The following is a 24,927-nucleotide window of genomic DNA, read 5'->3' as shown; positions in this document are numbered from 1 at the left end:
AGCAGACTTACAGAACTCCAAATATAGAAGACCAGAAAAGATCCTCACCATGTCATATCACAGGTAGATGTGCAAAAATACATAGCAAAGAAAGGACTTTGAAGTATGTGAAATTGTAGCACAAAGTTACATTCTAGAGGAATCCATTAGACTGACAGCAGATTTCCCAGCAGAAGCCCCATAGGTCAGGATGGCATGGAATGATGTGTTCAAGTCTTAAAAAAAATAACTGCCAACCCAAGAGTATGATACCAAGCAAAGTTTTCCTACAAATCAAAGGAAAAATAAAGACTTCCCAAGATAAGCAAAAACTAAGAGAATTGATGACCAACAGACAAACATTTTTAAGGGAGTCTTAAAATTCTTTTGGAGGATAAGCATCTACCATCAATGTAGTATGTAAAATCTCTACTAGAAGAATAGACACACAAATAAAAAGAAAAGAATCAAAAAGCAACATGACAAACTACTGAACCACAAAGATAAATGAGAGGAGAATCAAGGAATATTCAAAATAACTAGAAGAAAATCAGCTGAATTACAGAGACAAGCCCATAATCTGGACAAATCCATCAATAACTCGTAAATGGTCTCAATTTTCCAATTAAAAGACACAAATTAGTGGAATGGATTAAAAACTAGAAACAACAATGTGCTGTCTACAAGTAGCTCACATCACAAGCAAGGACTCACGCCAGTCTCTTTTACGGATCTGCTGGGAAGACCCAAAGGTCAGCGGTGGAAGCCAGAAAGTCTAGGCCAGCAGGGTGAGGGAGCTGCGCTGGTGGGATGAGGGTTCTATGCGGAAGCCGAGAAGTCACTCTCACAACAAAGGCCAGGGCTGTCCTGAAAAGCACCACAGCCAACCTCAGTGACACGGAGGTCCCAAGCTCCTCCAGCGATAAGAATAATCAAGCATAGGCCAGAAAGCCAGCATGACGAGTTTGTCCTGGAGATTAAACAGCACACATCTTCCCCTCCAGAGCCAGGAAGCGAAGCTGGCTGTAAGGACCAGAGCTCCCCCAAAGTGAACCACAGCCACTCTTGCCAACAAGGTCCGAGCTCCTCTGATGACAGTGGTCAAACTCATACGGGAGAAGCTTGTCATGATGAGCTCCTCCAGGAAAACCAATGGCTCAAAGCAGTATTGTATTATATATATGCAATTTTTTTACACTTATTCTTGCAACAAAAACAAAATATTTAAAGGGTGGTCAAGGTTCAACATTAAAACACAAGGGCTGGGGATTTAGCTCAGCGGCATAAGCACCTGCCTTGCAAGCAGGCGGTCGTGAGTTCAATCCCCAGTACCGATAAAAATGAAAAAGACAAAAAAAAAAAAAAACCACTAACATTAAAACACAATACTTTGATTAACTAATCTGGTTAAAATATATAATAACAACATTAAAAGATTACGATCACAGTTCTCGCTTCCCATTAACTTTTAACATGGCATCTAAAATATAAGGATCTCCCACAATTCACACATGCTCTTATCTTCAGGTGAAAGACTTCAGTTCATTTTTCCATTGTCCTGTTTCTTTAAACAACTATATTCTCCTCTGTTTCATCTTTGTAGCCGCAGTCCCACTAGAGCCTTCTTTCTGGGAAAATGTTATAAATTACTCCACTGGCTCTCTGCTCTAAATTTCCAACATAAATCTGGTCAAAAACTCTCAGGAGCAATTGCGCTACCATCCCAATAGTAGACTGCACTGAAATTTTTCTGCCACCGGGTAATATCCTAAATACAAGCAAAATAACAGAACAACTTTCAGCCAAAGCACAATATCCTACCTGGACTCCAGCAGCCAATGCAGTCCTCCTCAACAGAAGGCTGCCGAGCTTCATCTTAACGGCAGCATTTCCATCAGACTCTGGTTTTCCAGGCTCTGACCAGAATCTCCAATATAGTTTATAGCATACAGGCACTGTCTTTTGGTCCAGTCTCTCAAAAACTTTCCAAGTTAATTTCTAAGGCTCTTAAGCCACATGGCCAGGCAACATTACAGTAATGACCCCACTCTCCTGGTACCAATTTCTGTTGTAGTCAGAGGTTGTGAGGAGAACAATTACAATCAGGACATAGAATTTATAATATTATTTATGATGATCACCCAGGGTTGAACACAAAAAGTGCAGGCAATCTGTCCACAACACTTAAGATCCAGAATATTTAGCCAAAGGCCTGGATCCCATAGCAGTGTCTTGCATAAGTCAAGTTTAAGATCTGGAGCTCATGACAATGCCTCCCTCAAATCCAGCTGGAGGTGTAGAGCCCACGACAAGGACTCATGCCAGTCTGTTTTATGGATCCGTGGTGTGAAGGCCCAAAGGTCAGCAGTGGAAGCTAGAAAATCTATGCCAGTGGGGCAGAGGAGCTGTGCCAGTAGTTTGAGGGTTCTACACTGGAGCCGAGAAGTCAGGCTCAAAATAAGGACCAACGCTTCCCTGAAAAATACTAGTCATCCTCAATGACAAGGAGGTCCTGAGCTCCTCCAATGATGAGAACAGTCAAGTGCATGCCAGGAAGCCAGCGTGACAAGCTTCTCCTGGTGATTAAACAGCACACATCTTCCCCTCTAGAGCCAGGAACCAATGTTCAATGTAAGGACCAGAGCTCTCCCAAAGTGAACCACAGCCACTCTCACCAACAAGACCCCAAGCTCCTCTGACGATAGTGTCTGAATTCATATGGGGAGGCCAGCATGATGAGCTCCTCCGGAGAACCAATGGCTCAAAACAGCAACACTTAGGAGAGCCCACAACACCTGGCTCTTCTTTGCCATGTCTCTATTTATGCTGCCAACTTCCTCAGGTGGCCATCTACATGCATCACCTTGCTGATTTAATTCAGCTGGTGTTAAGCTGATCACCAGTGGGGTTTTTTTTTTTTTTTTTTTTTTTTGTACTGGGGATCAAACTCATAACCTTGCCAGGCAGGGCTTACATGATCACCAGTTTTTAATTTATAGCAAGCAGTAAGAGACAAGGTCATTATGCCTAGAAAGGGATCAATTTATTAAAAAGATGACTATGAATCTATATGCACCTAATGTTAGAACACCCAATTTTATAAAATAAACACTGTTAGATCCAAAGAGATAGGCAGGTTCCAATCCAATGACAGTTGGAATTTAAATATTCTTCTCTCACCAAGAGGTAGATTATCCAGATCAAAATTGTAGGATGCAGAAAAACTATAAAAAAGAAAAACAACAAAGAAATAGCAAAGTTACATCATAGTATAGATCAAATGGGTTTAACAGATATTTATAGAACATTCTATCCAACCAATGTAAAATACATGTCAGTGCATGGAACTTCTGGAACTTTCTTTAGAATGACCACCTATGAGGCCATAAGACAAATCTTAATTTCAGAAAAATTAATTATGTCCTGTATGTTTTCTGACCATGATGGAATAAAATTATAAATCACTAGCATGAGTAACTTCAGAAAGTATGCAAATGAAACTGGACACGTTGGTACACACCTCTAAACCCAGCATTTGGGAGGCTGAGGCAGGAGGATCTAATGAGACCTTGTCTCCAACCCCTCTCTACAGAAGTTACATAAATGGATGGAAACTGAATAACACACTTTTAAATGAACAGTGGATCACTGAAGAAGTCAAAAGAGAAATTTTTAAATTCCTTGAAAGGAAACAGCAGACTAAAACCTGTGAGACACAGCAAGAGAAGCATTAAGAAAGGAATTTATAGCAATGAGTGTCTACATAAAACCACATTTCAAATAACCTACTGATGCATCTCAAGGACTTAGAAAAGGCAAGAATTAGAAGAAAAGAAAACTCAGAGCAGAAATAAGTAAAGCAGTCTTGAGCTGGGGCTATGGCTCAGTGGCACAGGGCCTGCCTGGTCAGCACAAGGTCATGCTTTGACTTTGATCCCCACCCCAAACAAAAACCCCCAAACAGAAAACAAAAACCCACACAAACAAAACTCCACAATCTAAAAGAACAAAACAAAGGATCAGTGAAACTAAGAGTTGGTTCTTCAAAAGATAAACAAAACCATAAACTTTTAGCCTTACTAACAAAAGGCAAGCAGGCAAAAGGTCCTTAGGGGCCGTGAGAAAATAACTATGCGCCAACAAACCGGAAAACCCAGAAGGCAGAGACAAATTCAGGAGCACATGACCCATCGAAATTGAATCAAGAGGCTGTAAAAACCTGAACAGACTGGTAGTGAGCAGTGAGGTTAGATGTGAGATTCAGGGTTGGGAGGGCACTACTTAGCCTGAGTGATGTGGAACCAGGATGGCAGTCCAGCAACTTTGACTGGATCCGTAATAAAAAGTCTCCAAACAGAGAAAAGCTCAGCAAATGGACTCATTGCTGAATTTTACTGAACTTTTAGAGTAGAACTAGGACCAGTGCTTGTCTGTTAGATGATAGGAAGGAAGGAACACTATCAAAATTATACCATGAAGTTGGTACTTGATAGGATTTTTGGTGCGGTAAAAAAGAATATAAAGTAAAAAGGGCCTTTATTCTAGGAACGCGGAGAGAATCCCATGACCACTGGGGTCTGGCTTTCTCTGCTGGAAATGTGGTATGGGGGCAAACGTACAGTTTCCGACTGGGGTGGTGCTTAAAGGTGGCATTGCTGATGCGCGAGTAGCTGACTGGGACTCTTTTCCCACCACAGGTTAATTTGCCTAAGGGCGGGGAAAGTGACCTCAAGGTAAACGTCCTCTGGTCTCACCTCCCACTGCCATAATGTCCTATCTAGGCAAAATCCTTTCATTCCCTTCTTTTTATTGTTAGGAAAAGGGTGAAGTCTCTCTCTTACTGATTCCTGCTGAAAGGGTGGTGTCATATTGGAGTTTAGGAGGGTCGACCGGATGACGGTTGATGCCCACGCAGAAGCTGGCGCCAGGTGTTTCAGCCAGGACAACTTTATCATTGGTGAATGCCCACATGTTAGACTGGAAAAACAAAGAGACAAGGTGCGATGAGGAGGCAGGCCACTGTCATATTTAAGGACCCAGGTGAGGGAGAATCCTTACCATGGTGAGGTAGAATTCTGAAAAAGAAGTGTGGGGTTAGGAGGAGTGAAGTTATGAGAGGTGATTATTTTCCCATCTGAAAGGGTAAAAGTTAAGAGTGTAGGTAGGTAGGGCTTGTCTCTGGTCCATGAGTTGAGCTGGAAAGAATAAGAGGGGTGGGGAGGGCCATGGCTGTGTCACTATGAGAGGTAAGAGCCTAAGCCTTCAAGGATCCCAGGTTTGACTAAACAGCTGAGGGTAGAGAGAACTAAGATGGTTGTCACATAGAACAACACGAAGACGATCTTACGCACAATGTGGGAGTCTTTAGGAAAGACTGTCAAGAGTCCTGCTGTAAAAAGGATAATTAATAGAATGTAAGAAATTAGGAACCAAATTGGATAACAAAACATGACTTAGCCTGAGAGTTGCAGCTGTGAGGCCTTGGTGAGACGGAGACAGGTGAGGGACAGAAGATGAGATGACCACTCAGGATGTTAGATTCAGGGTTGGGAGGGCACCACTTAGCATGAGTGATGTGGAACCAGGATGGCAGTCCAGCAACTTTGACTGCTGTTGGGGTTGCCATGAAGACCAGGTAGGGGCCGCTCCACCTTGGTTGTAGTCCTGTGGATTTAGAACATTTGAAATAAATTAGAACTCCTGGGGACATGGGAGGATCTGGTTTGGCCCCCTCAGAGGGTTGAGGAGGGCAGAGATCAGCATGTTGTCAGAACAGGTGTCAGAGGAAGGAGAGGACTATGACATAGTCAGCCAGGGGAGGGAGACTTTGGGGAACAGGATGATTGTGGAGTAAGAATGGCCTGCCATACATAAGTTCAAAAGGACTTAAAGATGTAGGAGCCCAGGGAAGTGCCCTGAGCTTTGCTAAGGCTAAGGGCACAAGTTGAGGCCAAGGTTGATGTAGTTTTAAAATGAGCTTTGAAGGTGTGTTTTTATGAGGCCATTTGCCTTTTCTACTGTTCCTGAGGATTGTGGGTGGTATGGGATGTGTAGGTGCCAGGTGATGTATAAGCTTGAGGATACCTGTTAAATGATCTGAGAAATAAAGGCAGGACCATTATCTGACTGAATATTCTGAGGTACCTTGGGATGATTTCCTGTAACAGGACTTTAGTAACTACATCATCAGTGGTCTCACTGGTTGTGGGAAAGGCTTCTATCCATCCTGAAAAAGTACAAAGGTGAGAAGATATTTGAGAGTTTTGTGGTGGGGCATGTGTGTAAAATCTATCTGCCAGTCCTGACCAGGGATGTGTCCTCGAAACTGATGAGTAGGAAAGGAAGGGGGTACTATATGTCCCTGAGGAGAGGTCCTAGCACAGAGAAGACAGGTGTGAGTAATCTGAAGAATAGTAGCCTTTAGAGAAGGATGTGTAACTACTGGGGCTAAGTGTCTGCATAGGGCCTGTGATCCTACATGGAAACAGTTGTGTAAGTCAGTGATGATGTCTATGGCCTGCTGATCTGGGAGAACAAGTTTTGATCCCTGGAAAATCCACCCCTGAGTGTCTGTGTGTAACCTGGTTTATGAAGTAACTGTAGCTGCTCTGGTGAATAATTAGGCTAAAGTACTCTGTTTGGGACTAAAGGGAGAAGATGGGAAGGATAGGGCCTTTGTGCAGCTAACTTGGTTTGTGAATCTGCAAGGGCATTGCCTTGAGCAGTGGGATCTGCAGAATTCTGAGGTCCCCTACAATAAATAACTGCTGCCTGCTTTAGGAGTAGTGTGTCTCTAGGAGTTTAAGGATAAGAGGCGCATTAATGATGGGAGTTCCTTGAGAGTTCATAAAACCCCTTTTTTGCCAGATAGAGGCATGGGAATGTAAAATGCTAAATGTATACTTTGAATCAGTATATATATTTATGACTTTGTCCTTTGCTAGTGTAAGAGCCCTTGTAAGGGCAATAAGTTCTGCCCTCTGGGAAGAGATCCCAGGTGGCAGTGGATTTGTCTCTATAACTTTTGACTGGTTAACTATTGCATGTCCTGCCTTTTTGGCTGTCTGTGTTTGTTGAATGGCCATCTATGAACCATGTATCAAAGGCTAAAGAGAGAGGTGAGCTTCTGATGTGAGGGAAAGGGGTGGGAGTCATCTGTAAGACCTCAATACAGTCATAGTGGGGGTGGCCTTCTGAAGTGGGAAGCAAAATTGCCACATTAAGAGGACCACTTGTTGCAACAGAGATACAAGGGTCCTGAGAGAGGGCTAGATGTACCTGTTGAAGGTGAGAAGGGGTCATCAGGGCAGAGAGTGCCTTATGTGAGATGAGCTCATTTAGGTGATGAGGTGAGTGTACTGGAATAGATTGCCCTAATGTAAACTTCTTATCTTCCTGTGTCAGTAGGGCTGCAGCCTCAAGGGCTCAGAGATAAGATGCCCATCCTTTTACTGTGTTGTCTAACTGCTTTGACAAGTAGGTTACTGCTTGAAAAGAAGGTCCCTTCTTGTGTCCTAGTACACCTACAGCACTGTGGCCCTCAGAGGTAGTATATAGTGTGAAGGGTTGGGTGGGGTCAGGAAGGGTAAGAGCTGGAGCTTTTAGGAGAGCCTCTTTTAATTTATGAAAAGAAGCATGTATGGGCATAGTGGGGTCTAGGGGTTCTGATAAGGACATTTAGAAGCCTTGTAGAGGGGTTGAACTAGAGCTGCAAAGTTAGGAATCCAGATGAAAGAATTAGCTAAACCTAAGAAAGATGTAACCTGTTGTTTGGTTGTGGGTCCCTGGAGATCTCGAAGAATAGCCTTACAATCTGTGGTGATGAAACGAGTGGTGGGGGTGAGAGAGAGTCCTAGATATTTGACTTTTGGGGAAGCTATTTGGGCTTTAGAAGAGACCTGTACCCATGACTGGCAAGAAAATTAAGGAGACTAGCTGGATGCTGTCTGGCTAACATATGGGATGGAGAACATAAGAGAAGGTCATCTATGTATTGAAGGAGAAAGGTTTGAGATCAAGTTCTGCAAGGTCAGTAGCAAGAGCTTGGCTAAAGAAGTGGTGACTATCCCTGAACCCTTGGGGGAGCACTGTCCAAGTAAGTTGTTGAGACCTGAGAGTTTCTGGATCACTCCACGTAAATGCAAAGAGATCCTGACAATCAGGGTGTAGGGGGATGGTAAAAACAAAGGCATCTTTAAGATCTACAACTGTAAAGTGAGTGGTGGAGGGAGAGATATGAGAGAGCGTGGTATAAGGGTTTGGCACCACTGAGTAGGTTGGGGTAACAGCATTACTGATTACCCTAAGGTCTTGTACCATCAGGCTTGAGTACCAGGAGAATAGGAGTGGATGGGTAGGTTTAAGAAAACCATTGTGTAAAAGGCACTTAATTATAGGTTTAAGGCCCTGTAAATGTTTTGGAGCTGTGGGATATTGGGGAACACAAGGAAAAATTGAAGGATCCCTGAGATGAATTAAAATAGGCATGGCATGGGTAGCGAGGGTGGGATTGGAGGTATTCCAAACTAAGGGATCGAGAAGAGAAGAAGGAAGGGAGGGGATGACTTTGCCGTGCACTGTGAGGCTGTCTGGAGGACCAGAGCTGTGGGGAGGGAGAAGGTAAAGGAGAAGTTAAGCTTTTGAAGTAGGTCCCTACCTAAGAGGGATGTGGGGCATGTTGGAATTACTAGGAAGCTATGGGTAAGGAAGAGAATCTGGAATCTGCATGGAATAAGCCCTGTCTGCAAAGGCTACATAACACCCATCACAGAGATTGAGGACTTAATACAAGGACCTGAAAACTCAGGAAGTACACTATAACTCATCTCCGTGTCTACAAGTATAGATAGTGTCTTACCTGAGACTACCAGTGGAACTTGGGGATCTGAGAAGGACACCTTAATGGGGGCTGTGGGCCCCGAGCCCCATCAATCTTCAGCAGCAAGTCTGAGCAGATCAGTCAGTGATGAATCTGGTGGTGATGGAGTCTCCTGTGAGGGCAAGGAGTTAGAGGATAGTTTACCCGCCCTCTGGCGGCTAGGACAGTGGGTCTTCCAGTGGCCCTTGAGATTGCAATAGGGACAAGGCCCCAAGGGAACACCAGGATCGGGGCACTGTCTTGCCCAATGTCCTTCTTTGCTGCACTTGAAGCATGGTCCAGGAAGGGCTTGGGCAGCTCTGCCTTGTTTTGGCTTTCCTGTCTTGGGAGCCCCAAGTGCTACTGCTAAGAGATCAGATTGATATTTAGCAAATTTCTTTTTTTGTTCCTCTTTTTGAGTTTTTTCTCTGTCGTTGAAAACATGGAAAGCTAAATTAAGAAGGTCTCCTTGTGGGGTTTGAGGGCCATGTTCAGCCTTTTGTAACTTTGCAGGAATATCAAGAGCAGACTGAGAAATAAAATAAGAGTTAACAACAATCATCCTTTCAGGAGAGTCTGGGTTTACAGTAGTAAACTTAATTAAGGTGTCCCTAAGCTGATTTAGGGACACAGCTAGATTTTCATTAGCCTCCTGAACCTGTTCTAAAAGTTTGTTATAGTTAGTATGTTTGTGAGCAATTTTATTAAGGCCCACAGGTAGACATTCAATCATCTTATATAATTTATAAGAACCTTATCCACTTTGGTAATTCCAGTTAGGATCTTGTTCTGGGACTGCAGTAGGCCCAGGGTCATTTTCAGCGGTATTTGCCTTATCTGCTTATTTGCCAATCTGCTTCTTCTCGAGCTCCTTGCCACAGCTGAGCTTGCTCTTGTGAGCTGAGGGTGGAGTTCAAAGTCACATAAATATCCTTAAAATGTAAACCATAACAATTAGTTATAAATTCAAATTCTCTGATATAATTCTGTGGATCAACAGAGAAGTGTTGTACTAAAATGCCAAAAATTTAAAATCGTTAATTAAAAGACAGTTATTAGCAAAAATAGTTAGTTAAGAAGATAGTTATTAGCAGTATTGTCATTCTGTGCTGAGCTTGTTACCCTAGTAACCATGTACCAACCACATAGTTACAGATTAACTGACTGCATTGTCATGCTGTGCTGTATGTGTGGTTCCCTCCCATCCCAGTAACCTGTTTGCTGTGTCAACCTTTGTTCCTCTTGTAAGAGACAAATGATGCTGTGTCAACCATTGTTCCCTTTATGAGAGACAAATGTTCCTGGAATTGGCAGACCAAGGGCTATGAATTGGCTAACCACTCACTGTGAGATGCCTCTGACCTCAAGCAAAGGGGAACAAAGGCCCACCTTGTTTCTGTTTATCATCACTATGTACTTAATGATCAATGAGCTAATCATAAATGAACTATAAAAATCAGTCAAAATTCTAACTCAGTTGCACAGCTTTGCAAATTCCATCTGCACTGTGTTGTTGGGCCAGCTAAAATAAAAGCACTTCTTTTAAAAAAGACGTCGTCTTGCCCTATTTTTCATCTCAGGGATGTTTTGCGGGGGGGAGGTTACAACAAGAAGCAACCTAACTTATGGCTAATCTGAGATAGGTCAGAAAGGGAGAAAGGTACATGTATATTAACGAGTCCCTCCAGCTAGCCTGTTCCCAAAGTGGGAGTAGAGATTGAGGTGGAGAAGACTGTGGAGTAGGTGGCCATCGAGCAGCCAACTTCTGGCAGGCATGTGTGGGTAATTACCAGATGACTGGCTACAAAGCGGTCACTTGCCACCACGAGACAAGGAAACACAGGCTGCTGCCATGACAGTGGTCTAGCTGCTGCAGGGAACACAGTGAGTCATCATGTGACCTGCAGTAGGATGCTTGTTGCTGATCACATGAGGAGCCACAGGGGGCGGCCATTGACCATGAGACCCGTCCCAAGATGGCGGCACCTTGTCACATGGCAGAGGACCGCAGATGGTGGCTTTCCTCCATGTTAGCTGCAGCAATCATGTGACCTGCCACAAGGCTGGAATGCCTGAGACCAAGTATGGTGAGCTGGCAGAGAAAATGTGACGCAGGGGAAGGAGACAACCCTCAGATGGGACAGACGGCTCGGGTGGGGGGATGGAGAAGTCGGAGACACTAAGGGAAGGATTAGAGACCCTAGGGGAGATTAGAGACCCTAGGGGAAGGAGGAGGAGAGGACAGTGCAGCGGGTAGAGACCTTTGGCTAAGAAGGCTGCGGGGTTTGATCTCAGGAATGGAGGGGTTAAAGACGGGGAGGGGCACGTTGTCTAAAGGGTCTTGAGGGCAGGAGGGGAAAGTCTGTGATGCAGTAGAGTTAGATAAAACAGTTGAGCAGGTGTACATGATTTAATGAGAGAAGAGCATGTTCTTAGGGTAAAGAAAGCCTGTACATAAGAAATTTCTGCTCACTTGTCACCAGTGTAACAAAAGTCATATAAACTTTTGAGAATACCAGGGTCAAACATCCCTCTTTAGGCCATGGGCTGCTGTTAAGTTCATAGGTTGGCCAAGCCTCCTGGCAGTAAAAGATTAATTGTTTAATTCTTATGGTTTTCTTTAGGCCAAATGTACCAAGGTTATGAACCAGGTGTTTTGTTGGGGAGAGAAAAAAGTATTTCCCATGACCAAATTAAAAGTGAGCCAAAAGGGACAATTTTGCTTTAAGGGTTGAGAGCTCTGGCCCTCCCCCAAGGGATGTGTCCCAGGCCATGCCTGACCAAAAGAGATAGTCACCTGTTTTGGAAGTGTGATTTAAAGAAACAGCTCCAACTTGTGCCCATTGACCATCACCAAAAGGCATGGTGGGGTTCCAGAAGACCACAATTACGGCTCTGCCTTGGACTGCTCAAGAACATGAGGACTGCTAAACCAATCCAGGGACAGGATGGGTAATCCGGCGTGAGCCTGGCCCATGCCCCTGGAGAAACCCTCGGATGGAGGTTGGCTCACCTAAGGTAAATGAATTAGGCCGGTGTTGTTTGTAGGTGGTGACAAGTTGAGCCACTCCCTCATGTTGAGAAATGAGGAATTAATCCAAGATGCAGGCCAATCTGAGAATTGGCAGGGGACTCAAACTGGGGAGTCACTCACTCTGGCTTCCGGGTTGGGAAACCAAATGATAGGATTTTCAGCGCAGTAGAAGAGAGAATATAAAGTAAAAATGGCCTTTATTCTAAGAACACAGAGAGAATCCCAGGACCCCCGGGGGTCTAGCTTTCTCTGCTGGAAATGCAGTGTAGGGAGCAGACATATAGTTTCTGACTGGGGTGGTACTTAAAGGTGGCATTGCTGATGCGTGAGTAGCTGAGCGGGACTCTTCCCACCACAGGTTAAGTTGCATAGGGGAGGGGAAACTGACCTCAAGGTAAACGTCCCCTGGTCCCGCCTCCCACTGCCGTAATATCCTATCTAGGGCAAAATCCTTTCAGTACTGATACAGGGGAATGAAACTCCCAACCTACTATGTCCGAGAGTTCGTGTTCTCTAAAATCGAAGAACGAATTTTAGGAACAGCGGAGGTGAAGAGTAGAATATATTTATTGAGAGAAAGGAAGCTTCTATCTGAGAGAGACAGAGGGGTCCTGAGCAGGTTGCCCCAGACTCTGTCTTTTCCAGGAAGTAAACCATGGATTCAAGGTGGGGAAGACTGGAAACTCACAAGGCAGATGGGCATAAGGTGGGACAGAACTCTGGTCAGCCAATAAGATCAATAGTTCAGGTAAAATTGATTACATTAGGGACAAATGGGAGAAAGCAAGTCACATAGGAAGCAGGCATTTTGGAGCTGTGACCTTTCCCCAGAGGAATGGGATAGTGACTCCAGGATGAGAAGGAACTAATTAGAGTATCAGTCCCCAGGATGTGGATGCACTTGTTTGATCCTTTGTCTTGAGGCCTGGCCCACAGCAGGAGGTGTCTGTCTCCCTGCAGCTGCCAGGTGTTTGCACGGGCTCTCTTGAGGGCCTAGCCCTGTCTCACTGCCTATAATATTTCTAACTAACTCAGCTGCCCTCCACAGAATTACTATGTAACCAAAACATGACAACACACACAGACACAGACAGACAGACAGACACACACACACACATACACGCACACTGCACACGAAAACTACTAAACAGTGTCACTTAGAAACATAGGTGCAAAAATCCTCAACAAAATATTTACAATGGCAACCAGTGGCACATGAAGACAATCATACCCCACGATGGAGTGCCTTTCGTTCCAGAGATGCAAGGGTGGTTCGCCATGCACAGATCAGTAAGTGTAGTACATCATATGAATAGAGTGAAGGGTGAAACCCACGTATTTATCTCAACAGATACAGAAAAGCATTTGATGAAATTCGGTACCTCATCATGACCAAAGCCTTGGACAAAAAAGTTACGTACAGAAGCTTACCCCCCAATATTATAATGTCTTCATCTGGCAAACCTTCACCCGATATCCACAGTGAGTAGTGGAAAACCGAAAGCATTTCCTTTAAGGTTAGGAACAAGACAAAGGTGAGCACTCCCAGGGCTCCTGCTTTCTGGTTGCAAACCCAACTGGTCGGGACTGGGTCGAATTTCCCCCTCAGGTCAACACTGAACCTAACCACTGAATTCAGTTTGGTTCTTATCAGTTCCATGTATGACCAGAATCATGGAAAGCATTGGACTTGTGAGCCGAGGCACCGCTGTCAAAGTCACAGGAGAAGTAAAGGGGTGAGCCCGTGTCCCTGTTTACTGATAGTGTGATTTGACACATAGAAAAACCTGGAGACTCCCCCAAAGTGCTGATGCATTCAGCAAAGCAGCAGGATGCAAAATCAACACACTAAAAATCAGTTTTTCTACTCACCAGTAATGAACTTGACAAATCAGAAATGATGAAGGCTATTATACACTAGCAAAAAGAGCTTCGTTATGTTTGTATTATGCCTAAGTTATATGACCAAAGTACCTGTAATGTCGTCATACTGTTCTGTATGCGCCATTTTTCTGGGTGACCTAATTGATACGTTAATGCTCCCCTCTGCAAAGAACTGTAAATTTCTGGGAATCTGACCTAATTGATATGTCAACCATTGCTGCCCTCTGCAAACGACAGGCGTTATCTAAAATTGAGTGCTAAAATAAGTTGACAAAGGATTGTTAATTCCTGTGAGACTTCTCTGTCCTCTGCAAAGGGAAACAAAGGTCTTCCTCATTCCTTAGCAGATTTCCTGATCCACGCCCATAACCCCTTACTTTGTAAATTGTGTTTTCTACAAAAAGTCTGGAAAGTTTTGAGGGGGACACACAGCTTTTGTAAACTCCAACTGCACTGTTTCGCTGGGCCCAGGATAAAATAAATCAGTGCTGCTTTTTAAAACATGTCTTGCCCCATTTTTGGACACCAAGTTGGGGGGCTCTGGGGGACTCATTTTTGGGCTACAAGAAAGGCGACTGATCCCACCCACACTGAAACGGGGCACTTAGACACTGTGAATGTTGTTGCTGTGTAAGAGTTTGGAGGTTTCCCAAACAGACACCAAAACTAAGCTAATAACAGAACCGCTGGATCCAGCCATCCCACTCCTGGGTTCCCAGCTGAGGAAATGGAGTCAGCATACAGGAGCAACGCCTCTGCCTGTGGTGATCGCCACTCCAGCCTCAGTCGTGAAGACCTGGAATCAGCCTCAGTCTCTGTCGCAGACGAGTGGGTGACGGTCAGTGGACCGTTGGGGGCCTAGTGGAAACAGCAGAGTGAACCCTATTTGCTGGCACAATTGACAGAGGCTGAAGTTGCGGTTGGGTAGCTCCACCTTTCCACCTATCTGATCAGAAATGTATCTCTCTGGGTGAAGCACACAGGAAGGCCTCAGATAGGTCTGCCTTCCTGCGGCATTTTCCTGAACCCAGGACCACAGCTGTGGGTACACACAGACTGAGCATTCTGATGAGAAAACAGAACTATGCTTCAGAAGTTTGCAAATCCTTAGCAGTTTAAAAAGTCTTAAACTGAATTTATTTTGCCTATCTATAAGAACATAAACATTGTGCATATTTATGGGATTCCATGTTATCATTCATTATGCATGTACATTGTATAATATTTAAACTAGTGTCTTAGTTTCTTTTCTCCTTGCTGAGAGAAAATATCTGATGCCCAAAGTTAGAGGGGGAAAGGTTTATTTAGCTTACAGTGTGTGGAGGTTTCATCTGTAATCAGCTAGCTCTAAGGCAGGGTGGCACATGACACAGGGGTGACTTTTCAATGTGGCAGAAGACAGCAAAAGCAATAGGGAGCAAGACAAGCCTCTTTCGATCCAGTCTCCCAGGATCAGAGCAGTGCCAGGCCAGTCAGTGGACTGACCCAGCAGTCACCCACCTGTAATTGCAGCATCACATTGCAAATCAATAACCACCCTAGATTCAGACACCTCCAGAAAAACCCCTTTAACCGCACAAGGCTCTGGGGGACAACGAGACACAAACCATAACAATTAGGATAAGCATACTGATCTCCACAACATCATTTTCCTGTGGTGAAAGTTTCAAGGCCTTTTCTAGGTTTTTGACATATGCAGTGCCCTGTCATCCTCTCTAGTCACTCTACTGAGTAAAGCACACCAGAGCTTCTACATTATACCCATTTATAAAACATTCTCATTGATCAAACTTGCCCTCCATCTCGGCTCTACAATCCCTGCCCCTGGAAAGCACTGGCTGCTGTCAGCTTCAGCTGCGATAGGACACTAAGCTTTCTCTCCTCACTAGAAAGGAAGCTGATCTTTAACAGAGCTCAGGGATGTATTGCCAAGAGCGACAGGATAAGTGTGTTTGAAGAGAAGAGGTGGATCGGAGGGGATCAGTGGCACTGCGTCTCTCACTGTGATCAGTTTTTTAATTTAATTTACTCCTCTTGTTACTCAGACACTATGGCCATTTCTGTCTGTAAAAACATAACATTGAGCCCTCACCCACCTTATTCACTGCATCGGGCAATGTGTGACCCTCTGGCTCTTCCCCAAAGTCAGGGTGTCCATGAAAGGGAGATGTTTTGATGGAGTCAGGACATCGGGGTAGCCAGGATAGTGCAACTAAAGACCCTCAGGACAGAGGACTCCAGAGCTCCTGCGGAAAAGCAGGTAATGCGTGTTTTGTTGCAATAAAGGGAAAAAACCCCTCCAATGTTCACCATATTTCTCGAGCACACTGCGCTGTATTTCTGTTACAGGTCGTCATCAGGTGAGCTTGCGCTGCCTGCTGGCCAGCACTTCCAGGGTGGGCCCCAGTTTTTCCTGGGTTACTAAGAGGTTACTGTTTCAGCGCCTGCTTCCTGATCTCACAGACCAGCAGGAGGAAGTGACTGATGCCTGTCCCTAGTCTGCTTCTGTGGCTCCCAATTAGACAGGGAGAGTAGTGTCTCTCTGGTTCCCTACAGGGGCAAACTACAAAAGTAAAATTAGGATTTGCCAAGAATTGAATGATTTGCAGAGCATTTCACACAGAAACATTTAGGGAGGTAAATAATAGTACTTTATTTTTTACAGATGAAACCAAAGCTCTGGAGGATGAAGGACCCTGCTCCGGACTCACACATATCTTGCTTTTGGTGTTTTTTTTTTTTTTTTTTTTGTATTGATGTAGGGGAATGAAACTCCCAACCTACTTTGTCCGTGAGCTTTTGTTCTCTAAAATCAAAGAATGAATTTTAAGAACAGCAGAGGGGAAGAGTAGAATACATTTATTGAAAGACAGAAAGCCTCTGTCTGAAGAGAGACAGAAGGGGGTCCTGAGTGAGTTGCCCCCAACTCTGTCTTTTCCAGGGACTTTTATGGGTTCAAAGTGGGGAAGACTGGGAACTCACAAGGCAGATGGGCATAAGGTGGGACATAACTATAGTTAGCCAATAAGATCAATAGTTTAGGTAAAATTGATTACATTAGGGACAAATAGGAAACGGCCATTTTGGAGCTGTTACCTTTCCCCAGAGGAATGGGGTAGTGACTCCAGGATGAGAAGGAACTAATTAGAGTATCAGTCCCCAGGATGTGGATGCACTTATTTGATCCTTTGTCTTGAGGCCTGGCCCACAGCAGGAGGTGTCTGTCTCCCTGCAGCTGCAAGGTGTTTGCATGGGCTCTCTTGAGGGCCTAGCCCTGTCTCACTGCCTATAATATTTCTAACTAACTCAGCTGCCTGCCGAAGTACCAGGAATCAAACTCAAGACCTCGTGCTTGCCAGGCAGGTGCTGTGCCACCGGGCCATCTCCCCAGCCCACAGATCTCGTTTTTATCCTTGGTTAGTTGCCTTGGTCACGCTGGTATATCAGCAAACCTCCTTTGCAGTTCCGTCTGTGCACATCTAGCCCTAGCTGCTAGCTTTCCACGCTCTGGGCTTTCTGACAGCAAAAACTGTCCACGCCAATGACTGTTTTTCGGTAGCCAGGAGGACCCACCCCACGTGAGTTTCTACAGAGGAGCAACTGATATTATTCACCTTGATATTGTTTGGGGTCGTTATAATTTTTAAAACACTGTACATAAATTAATAAGAGGTAAAATAACAGTAGTTTAAAAAATTTGACTAGATTGTCATTATTCATCTGTCACTCAGCATCACAGGGAATTCTGAGGAAAATGTTTTAAAGTCACCAGTTTTGATATTTGAACTATACTGGGGCTCTGTATTAAGAGACAGGGAATTCTGAGGCTCCTGGGGTGACCCACAAGGTCAAGTGGCCAGAGGACATCCACAGAGCTCCGTGGCCTCTCTTCCTTTGGGGCTGTGCTGTCAGGTGTCCTGGGCAGCCCAGAATGTGCCTGTGTGTGTGGGACCCTTCTGCCTTCTGACCTGGTGGGCAGGAGGACTGGAGATGCCCCAGGTCACGATTGCTCCTTTGAAAACTTCAGCCCACAACATTGCCTATCTAACTCCTATACCTAGAGATACCCTGAAGCCAGGCCACCTGCAGTTTCAGCTCTACACCTTATCAGCTTGAAAAAATGCTTTGAAAGAGGGTCCAGCAGGGCTTTGAGGTCGGCAGGGCTGGCTTTATTTACTTTCCCGTGGGAAGCTATCTCCTTTAGGTTCCAGAAAATTGCAGAATTATTTGGTTTGATTCTGACATCAGAAGTGTAGATATCTGCAAAGGGCTTTGAAGCAACTTTGGTTACCTATTAGAATGTGAGCTTCATCTTAAACATTAGAATACTATGCACCGAAGCATTGTCTTGACTTATAGACACCAGGTTTATGGCAGTGAATCCCAAAGTTTTTAAAAAACCCAAGTACTGTTTTCAGGAAAAAAGAAAATCTTAATTCTTTTAATTCTGTTCAAACTGTCAACCAGAACATACAATTACTAACCCTGGCCCATTAGACACTGGTTAACCATAGTCATCCTTATGCCACTATACAAACTAAAAATACCCCAGTTTGAGCTTCTGTAACGGTGACTGTAGAGTTCATTACCCACTGCTAAGGAGGCCAGGGAGTCGGCATGGTGTTGTGAGCCCATAATCCTGGCTACGGGGGAAACTGACGCAGGAGGATTCCTTGAATTTAGGAGGTTGAGACCAACCTGTGCAACATAGTATAAGATCTTGTTTCAAAAAAAAAAAAAAAAAAAAAACACCACACACACACACACAAGAAAGAGGGAGAGTAGAACCCCAATACACAATCAAATATCAAAATTAAATATCAAAACTGGTGACGTTAAAACATTTTCCTAAAAGGAATATAAGGAATATGTGCTAATTCAATAAACTGTTCATTGGCTATGCTATATATACACAGTTAGTTGTTATGAAATTACACTCACACCTAGCGCTGTGATGCCCGGACACAGCAGCACATGTATGTAAATACCATGAAGAACACCTGCGCTCACTAGACACACTGATCAAACAGGACATTGCCTCACTACAGGCTGTGAACCTGAAAAAGGTATTTTTTCAAACTATGTAGCACGACAGAACCTCTAACTCAAAAGCATGGGAGGGTCAAACACCACTATCTTGAGAACTCGAGAGCAAACACATCAGCAGCTGCCTGGCTAGTTTCAGGGATGAACAGATTCAAATATTTCAATCAGCGCGGCCCTGAAGTTTAGATTTCTTTTAGATTTCCATTAGTAAGGTGTGAAACAGGACGCAAGGCCACAGAGGCAGTGGAGGCTATGGCACACTGCGTGCATGGGCAAGCTGCTGACCACCTCACTGCAGGGCAACCCCAGGCCCTTCCTGGTCCCAGCTCTTTCTCTGCTCCGCCTGGCACTCTGTGCTGGGCTGAAGGATGCCTGAAGAGCCGAGCTGGTAGGAGGCACACTGTTGCGGTGTGCTTGGAAGCAAGGGACACTGGACCCTGTCAGAGGGCGCCACACACGTCCTGCCATCTCTGCCTCTTCTGCCAGGACCCAGCGGGACAGAATGCTATGTCTCAGTCGGTACAAAACAAAGCAGGTTGTGGTGAGGCCACCGAGAATCAGGCACATTCTGTCCTCCACAGCACAGTGTACTGTGGTCTCTGCTGCCACCTCTCACCTCTGCTGCTGTCTGCGCAGTGGAAGGAAGAGAGGACTACCACCCACATGGCTGCACACTAGTAATGCTGCATTCACCTGGCGAGCGGCTGGCTTTGGCCCTGGAGCCAGCTGGCCCAGCCTTGCTCCAGACACAGAGTACAAAGGCGCCTCTCTTCCGAAAACTGCCCACCACCTCGATGCAGGTTTACTGCTCTGAAGGGATCTGTCACTGCAGAACGACCCAAGGATCCAGCATTTACAACCCTCAGGGCCAGAGCAACAGCATCAGAAACCGACAGGACCCTGCGAAGCCTGATTGTGTTTCACTGAGTAAGCAGAGCACGTAGCTCTCTGGCTTTTGCTGATCTCAGAGCTGCAATCAGGAGCTAAGGACATTCTGTGTCAGCAGAGTGCATGTCGAGAAGTGGTACACTATGGTTACCCTGGCGCTTTAGAGCCCACGTACCTGCCCCAGGTACTAATCCAATATGGAACTCACTGCTCAGACAGCAGGGACTATCAGCTCAAAGGCAAACCAGCTCACTGTGGCTAAAGAAACAAAACAGAACAGATATGTGGAAGTTGTGAGGACAGTAACAGCCGAGAATCAGAATTTCCTACAAGTAGGGATATGACACAGTTATCCCAGCTAGCTGCTGCTGTGACTGATGGGGAATCCAAAGCCAGGACGGTGAGCCCACCAGCCGAGCCTCAGCCATTTCAACTTCCAGCCTGCCGCTGGCTCACTCAGCAATCTGCCCCGGAAGGAGCCTCCCCCACCACACAAATGCTCAGGCCATGAAACCTTGTTCTGAATGTCAGCTACCCTGAAAGACAGATTTTCTGTGGTGAAAGCACTGGTCCTGAGATCCTCTGCTGGACGCCCAGGGGACAGGGGAGCAGCAGGTCACTGGTTTAATGTAGCTGACAAGAACCGCACGGGGTAAAGCATTAGGTGACCGTCCTCCCACGAATACAGGTGCTGGTCGCGCATGTTGTATGCTAACATGGCAAGGACGGCCTGGGACGTTCTTAAGCTAAAGTTCACGTTGATTGGTTTCTCTGCTAACAAATCAAAGGCAAACGTGACCCTCATGTCCTTGGTGTCCGTGACGTAGAGGATGCCCCGCGCTATGAAGGCGTTGCCGGCCTTGGACTTGGGGTATGTGGTGTTGATGAGCTGCGCCACGGAGAATGTCTTCTCCTCCAGCTGCGCGACAACCACGCTCGAGCCGTCCACGCTGGATGCGTAGATGACCCAAAGGCCCTTCTCATCGACGGCGAGGTTGAAGTAAGTCTTGGAATTTGTGAAAAGGTATTTCCGATCGAAATACAAGGCGTTCTCCAGCTTCAGTGTTTGGGATGTTTCTTTGCCAAATTCAAACCTGAAATATGTTGAAGGAAAAGCAGGCGTGACCTGGCTCCTCAGGCTCCTGCTGCCCTGGGTCTGTCGGTCTGGGTGGGCCACGCACTGCTAACCAGCCCCCCGGGAAGCCTGTTCTGCCGGGACCTTGTGTATATGCTGTGGGCTGTGTGCAGGGGACGCAGGAGGCCGCGGTGGGGTGATGACACTGCTCCCCGGCATCAGCGTCTAGCCTCCCCAGCGCCTGCTCCTGAGATGCCCTCCCACCATCCTCAGAGCCCAGCTCGGGACAATGACCTGGCCCGATCCTTTCATTTTATGAAGGACAGAAAAGTGGCCTGCCCGAATCCAGGCAGCAGGACCAGTGGCTGGCTCAAGTTTTCTAACTCCCTGTGGTGATTAATCTTTTACTCCATGCTGGAATATTGGGAAAAAAATTTCCACAAAAATCTCAGTTAAGAAAAATGTCCCCGCACAGAAGAGCTATCACTGAGGCAGAGGTCTGCAGAGAGTTCTGGCCGGCGAGTGGCTGCCAAGCTAAACTATGGCAGGACCCAAATGCAGTGGATGTATGAAAGACACCATGACTCCAAAACCGCCTGAACGCGGGATGAGAACGCAGGAACGCGAGGTAAAAAAAAGAACACCAGAGGGCGCCATCGAGCCGTAGAGCACCGGATGCCACGCTGCGCACCCGCAGCGCACTGCAAAGCCCGAGAATGGAGGAGGCCTAGGACAGGAGCTTGAGGGCTCCGGGCCGGGGCTTGGGTAGCTGCGGCCTTGCAAGGCGAGGCTCGGGTGGCCCGGGTTCCCAAGCCGCCGGGCATGGGGCAGGACATGGGGCAGGGTGCCCCATCCCGCCCCCGTGACAACAGTGCTGCTCGGTGCAGCAGGTCCGTGTCTGGGGTGGCTCTCAGCAGCACGCAGACCTGCTGTCCTCCTGGGCAGGGCCTCTAAGGGGGACTCAAAGACCACAAGGTCAGGGTGCAGGGCCTCACCGTGGAGGGCGGGAAAGAGTGGACCTGGGTGTCCAGGACCCTAGACCCCTGTTTCCCATGGTATGGCTGGGAGGACCCAGAGGCTCTTGTCCCATCTCTTTACTGAGGACACCGAGACCATGCAGGTGGCATCTTTCTTGTCTGAGGGCACAGAGGAAGTGAAAGAGTCAGACTAGAAATCAGGTGTCCTGGCCTATGGTTCTTATTTGTTTGTTTTGCCATACAGAGGTTGAACCCAGGACCTCTGCACTGAGCTATGTCCCCTGTCCTTATTGTGAGGCAGGATCTGGCTAAGTCACCACATTGTCCAGGCTGGACTCACATCTGTGACCCTCCCGCCTCAGCGTCCCAATGTGCTGGATCACAGGAGGTGCTGTTGCATCTGGTCTCTAGTGTACCTCTTTCTTGATTTGCCCAAGATTACTGTTCCTACCTCCAAAGCCTGGAGCTTATTTCTCCTGCATTGGTGACGACTGACCTTCCACAGTGTCCGAGGGGCACAGGAAGGTAAACCCTGCTTGGGGACTCTCCCCCATCCCCGGGGAAGGTAGTGAGAAGGGCTGTGCTACCCTCCACGGGCCCCATCAGGATGATGAAGACTCTTGACTCAGAGTCACAGTCCCTCTCCTCCAGTGATCTCAGCTGTGACAAGAAATTCCTTGTGTCCCAGTGCCACAAAGCAGAACTGCGCTCTGGGAGCCCTGGACCAGGCGGTTCCCTTCTCCAGGCAGGACAGCTGGGCTCCAGCCGCCCTCTGGTCACCTCTCCTGCTGCTGGTGCCATGTGGTGTCAGACCCCTGGGCCTTGACTGGCATCGTGGGACCCCGAGGGAGCACAGAGTGTGTGCCAGCCCTGGGACATGGCAGGGCCTCACCTTACGATGGTGTTGGAGCCGCCTTTGTGGTAGTAGAGGGCACCATTGTGGACCACGTGCCCACAACCGTGGAAGTAGGATGGCAGCAGGACAGAGGAGTAGCTGCCGTTCAGGAGCGAGGCCCGGTCCTGGAACTCCTTCACCAGGATGCCTGCAGGAGGCGGCACAGGGCTGCATGAGTCGAGGGGCTAGAGCAAATTCCCATTCCCTCTTCCCATGCTCCCAGGGCAGCCCTGTGGGACCCCAAAAAGTCTTTCTGAAGGAGCTGTCCCAGAATTACAGTGTTTAGGGGGCAGTAAACTGTGGGGTTGCTGCAGCCACCCGGCTGGCACGGCTGCTGCCAGTACACTGTGTCAGCGTGCGGGGCACCAGTTCCTGTCACCCCAAGGCCTTCGCAGCTGAGCCTTGGTGAAATGCAGAAGCTGATTCTTGGCAGCTTCTTCTCCAACCAGTGCACTTCCTTCCAGAAGGAAGCAGCTGTGACCACTCGAGCAGTTCCTGCCACCTCCCTCTGGGACACTGTGACGAGGCCAAGCTCATGCGTGTGCATGGTGGCCCTTTGCCTTCTCCCTGGGCTGTCCATCCAAGAGACACTCTAGAAAAGGTGGCCAAAGCGCACTGCTAGGACGGTGGCAGCCCTGGAGAAAGACGGGGCAGCGGAAGCTGACTTCCTTCCACGTGGAGGAGGCTGCGGTTAGAAGCCTGCAGCAGCCATGCTACCCGTTCCTCCTGCTCACTCTGTGTCTGGGTGGACGGGCTGCTCTGGGGTGCCCTGGTGGTACCCCTGAAACCTGAATTTCACAGCTGCCACTGGTGTGTTCTAAGAGGGAAAGCATTCTGCCCACTTTCTAAAGCAGGAGGCCATCAATCAGGCTGAGAATAGCAGGGCGTTGGTTACTCACGGAAGTAGACTCCCTGGAGGGGAGAATCATGGCCACAACACAGGCTCAGATCGTCTGGCGAGTCATACAGGTACCTGAGAAATGTTCGGTCACCCAGATCCGGTCATTGCTCCTGTTGGCAGACTCTCTTATCCACGTCCCAAACGTCTCTGTCACTTTCAGGACTTGCGTTGGGTTTCCAATGGAAGCGATCAGGGATTCTGCCAAAAGCAAAAAGCAAAACAAAGCACATGACTACCACTCAGGAGTTAAGCAAGGCATTCAGTTTTTGAACCTCAAAACAAGGTGCTGTCTTTCTTTTCCATTTTTCTGTGCTGGGATCCGACCCAGGGCCTGTGCATGGTGGCAGGTGCCCAGCCCCAGCTGCGGCCGGTCCCAGATGCTTTGCTCCTTACCTGCTTGTGGGGCGTTCTGGTTGCTGCCTTTCTCATCCGCTTTTCCCACCAGGGTGTCATCATTTGGTACAGCACATGTCTCACCTGAAACAGCAATGTCAAAGCAGGCCTGGCTGGCACAGGGGATGACCTAGCTTTACGCTACCGCTGGCTTGTTCTAGGCCCCAGGCCCACGGCATCCCTGTGACATGAGTGCACCAGCTTTCTTGTACCCCCAGGCCACGTGCTTCCACGTCCCCCTACTCAGTGAGCTTCTGATGAGCTTTGCATGACCACAGCCGCTAGGACAGCACAATCCTGAGGGGACACTGGGGTCCCTGTCTGTTTTGTGCTGCTCTGGGGAAACCCCAGAGACTGAACAGCTTATGACAGACATGGCTCAGGAGACAGAAGTCTGAGACAGAAGGCAGGCTCTGGCGAGGGCCTTGGCAGTGTCTGATGTCACACTGTGAGGATGTCCCACATGGGATCTCCTTTGTGAGGAACCCTCCCTCTCCTGTGATAATGGATGAAGGCCGAGGCCTCACGACTGAGTCCCCTCTTAAGGACCCTACCTGCCATCACAATTGCATAGGGCATTCAGTTTCCAACATGTGTACTTGGGGACACATGGGAGTCACAGTGGTCAGCAAGGGGGACTCAGGGGCTTGTGTCAGCCTGTCAGAGCCCTCAGCCACTGGGAGAGAGAGGCCTGGTGACATCTCGGTCTCCCTGAGAGGCAGGGTTTCCAGCAGACTCTTCTGGAAGGATTTTCACTCTCAGGAGAGCAGGGAGGAGCTGGGAAGGTGCAGCCTCAGAATAAGGTGGCCCGCTTTCATGGGTCATCCTGGGACAGATGTCAGAGCCTCTAAGGAGGAAGGAACCAAAGGGTTGGGGCCACTATTCCTGGCCTGCCAATCCTCTGTGGAAGGCATGAGGATGGGGGCCCTGGTTCAGGGGGTTGGAGGCCACCTGCCTTGCCGACAGTCCTGTTATTGAATAGTGAAGCTGGTGTGGGG

General features: G+C 47.2%; 1 protein-coding gene and 1 long non-coding RNA gene across 3 annotated transcripts in view; both read right to left on the bottom strand.

Annotated features, from left to right (window-relative positions):
* Positions 1 to 3,000: 3,000 nt before the first annotated feature.
* LOC134476063 (uncharacterized) lies at positions 3,001 to 10,403 on the bottom strand. Its single transcript, XR_010047511.1, has 3 exons — positions 8,837 to 10,403; positions 4,821 to 5,643; positions 3,001 to 3,203 (listed from the first exon to the last, which is right to left on the bottom strand). It is a non-coding gene; the product is annotated as an uncharacterized LOC134476063 (long non-coding RNA).
* Positions 10,404 to 16,382: 5,979 nt separating this feature from the next.
* Positions 16,383 to 24,927, bottom strand: part of Gldn (gliomedin) — a 47,250-nt gene continuing 38,705 nt past the window's right edge. For both annotated transcript variants that reach the window (XM_003471872.5, XM_063248720.1), the window contains exons 7-10: positions 23,930 to 24,013; positions 23,609 to 23,734; positions 22,633 to 22,783; positions 16,383 to 20,782 (exon numbers count right to left, since the gene is read on the bottom strand). In XM_003471872.5, coding sequence (XP_003471920.1) covers positions 20,305 to 20,782; positions 22,633 to 22,783; positions 23,609 to 23,734; positions 23,930 to 24,013 — 839 coding nt within the window. In that variant the 3' untranslated portion in view covers positions 16,383 to 20,304. The remainder of the gene's footprint in view (positions 20,783 to 22,632; positions 22,784 to 23,608; positions 23,735 to 23,929; positions 24,014 to 24,927) is intronic.

This window comes from Cavia porcellus, unplaced genomic scaffold (assembly GCF_034190915.1).
Source record: "Cavia porcellus strain 051 isolate PalLab524CR breed Dunkin Hartley unplaced genomic scaffold, mCavPor4.1 scaffold_1, whole genome shotgun sequence".
NCBI lineage: Eukaryota > Metazoa > Chordata > Mammalia > Rodentia > Caviidae > Cavia > Cavia porcellus.
This window is presented reverse-complemented; position numbering and strand designations above follow the sequence as displayed.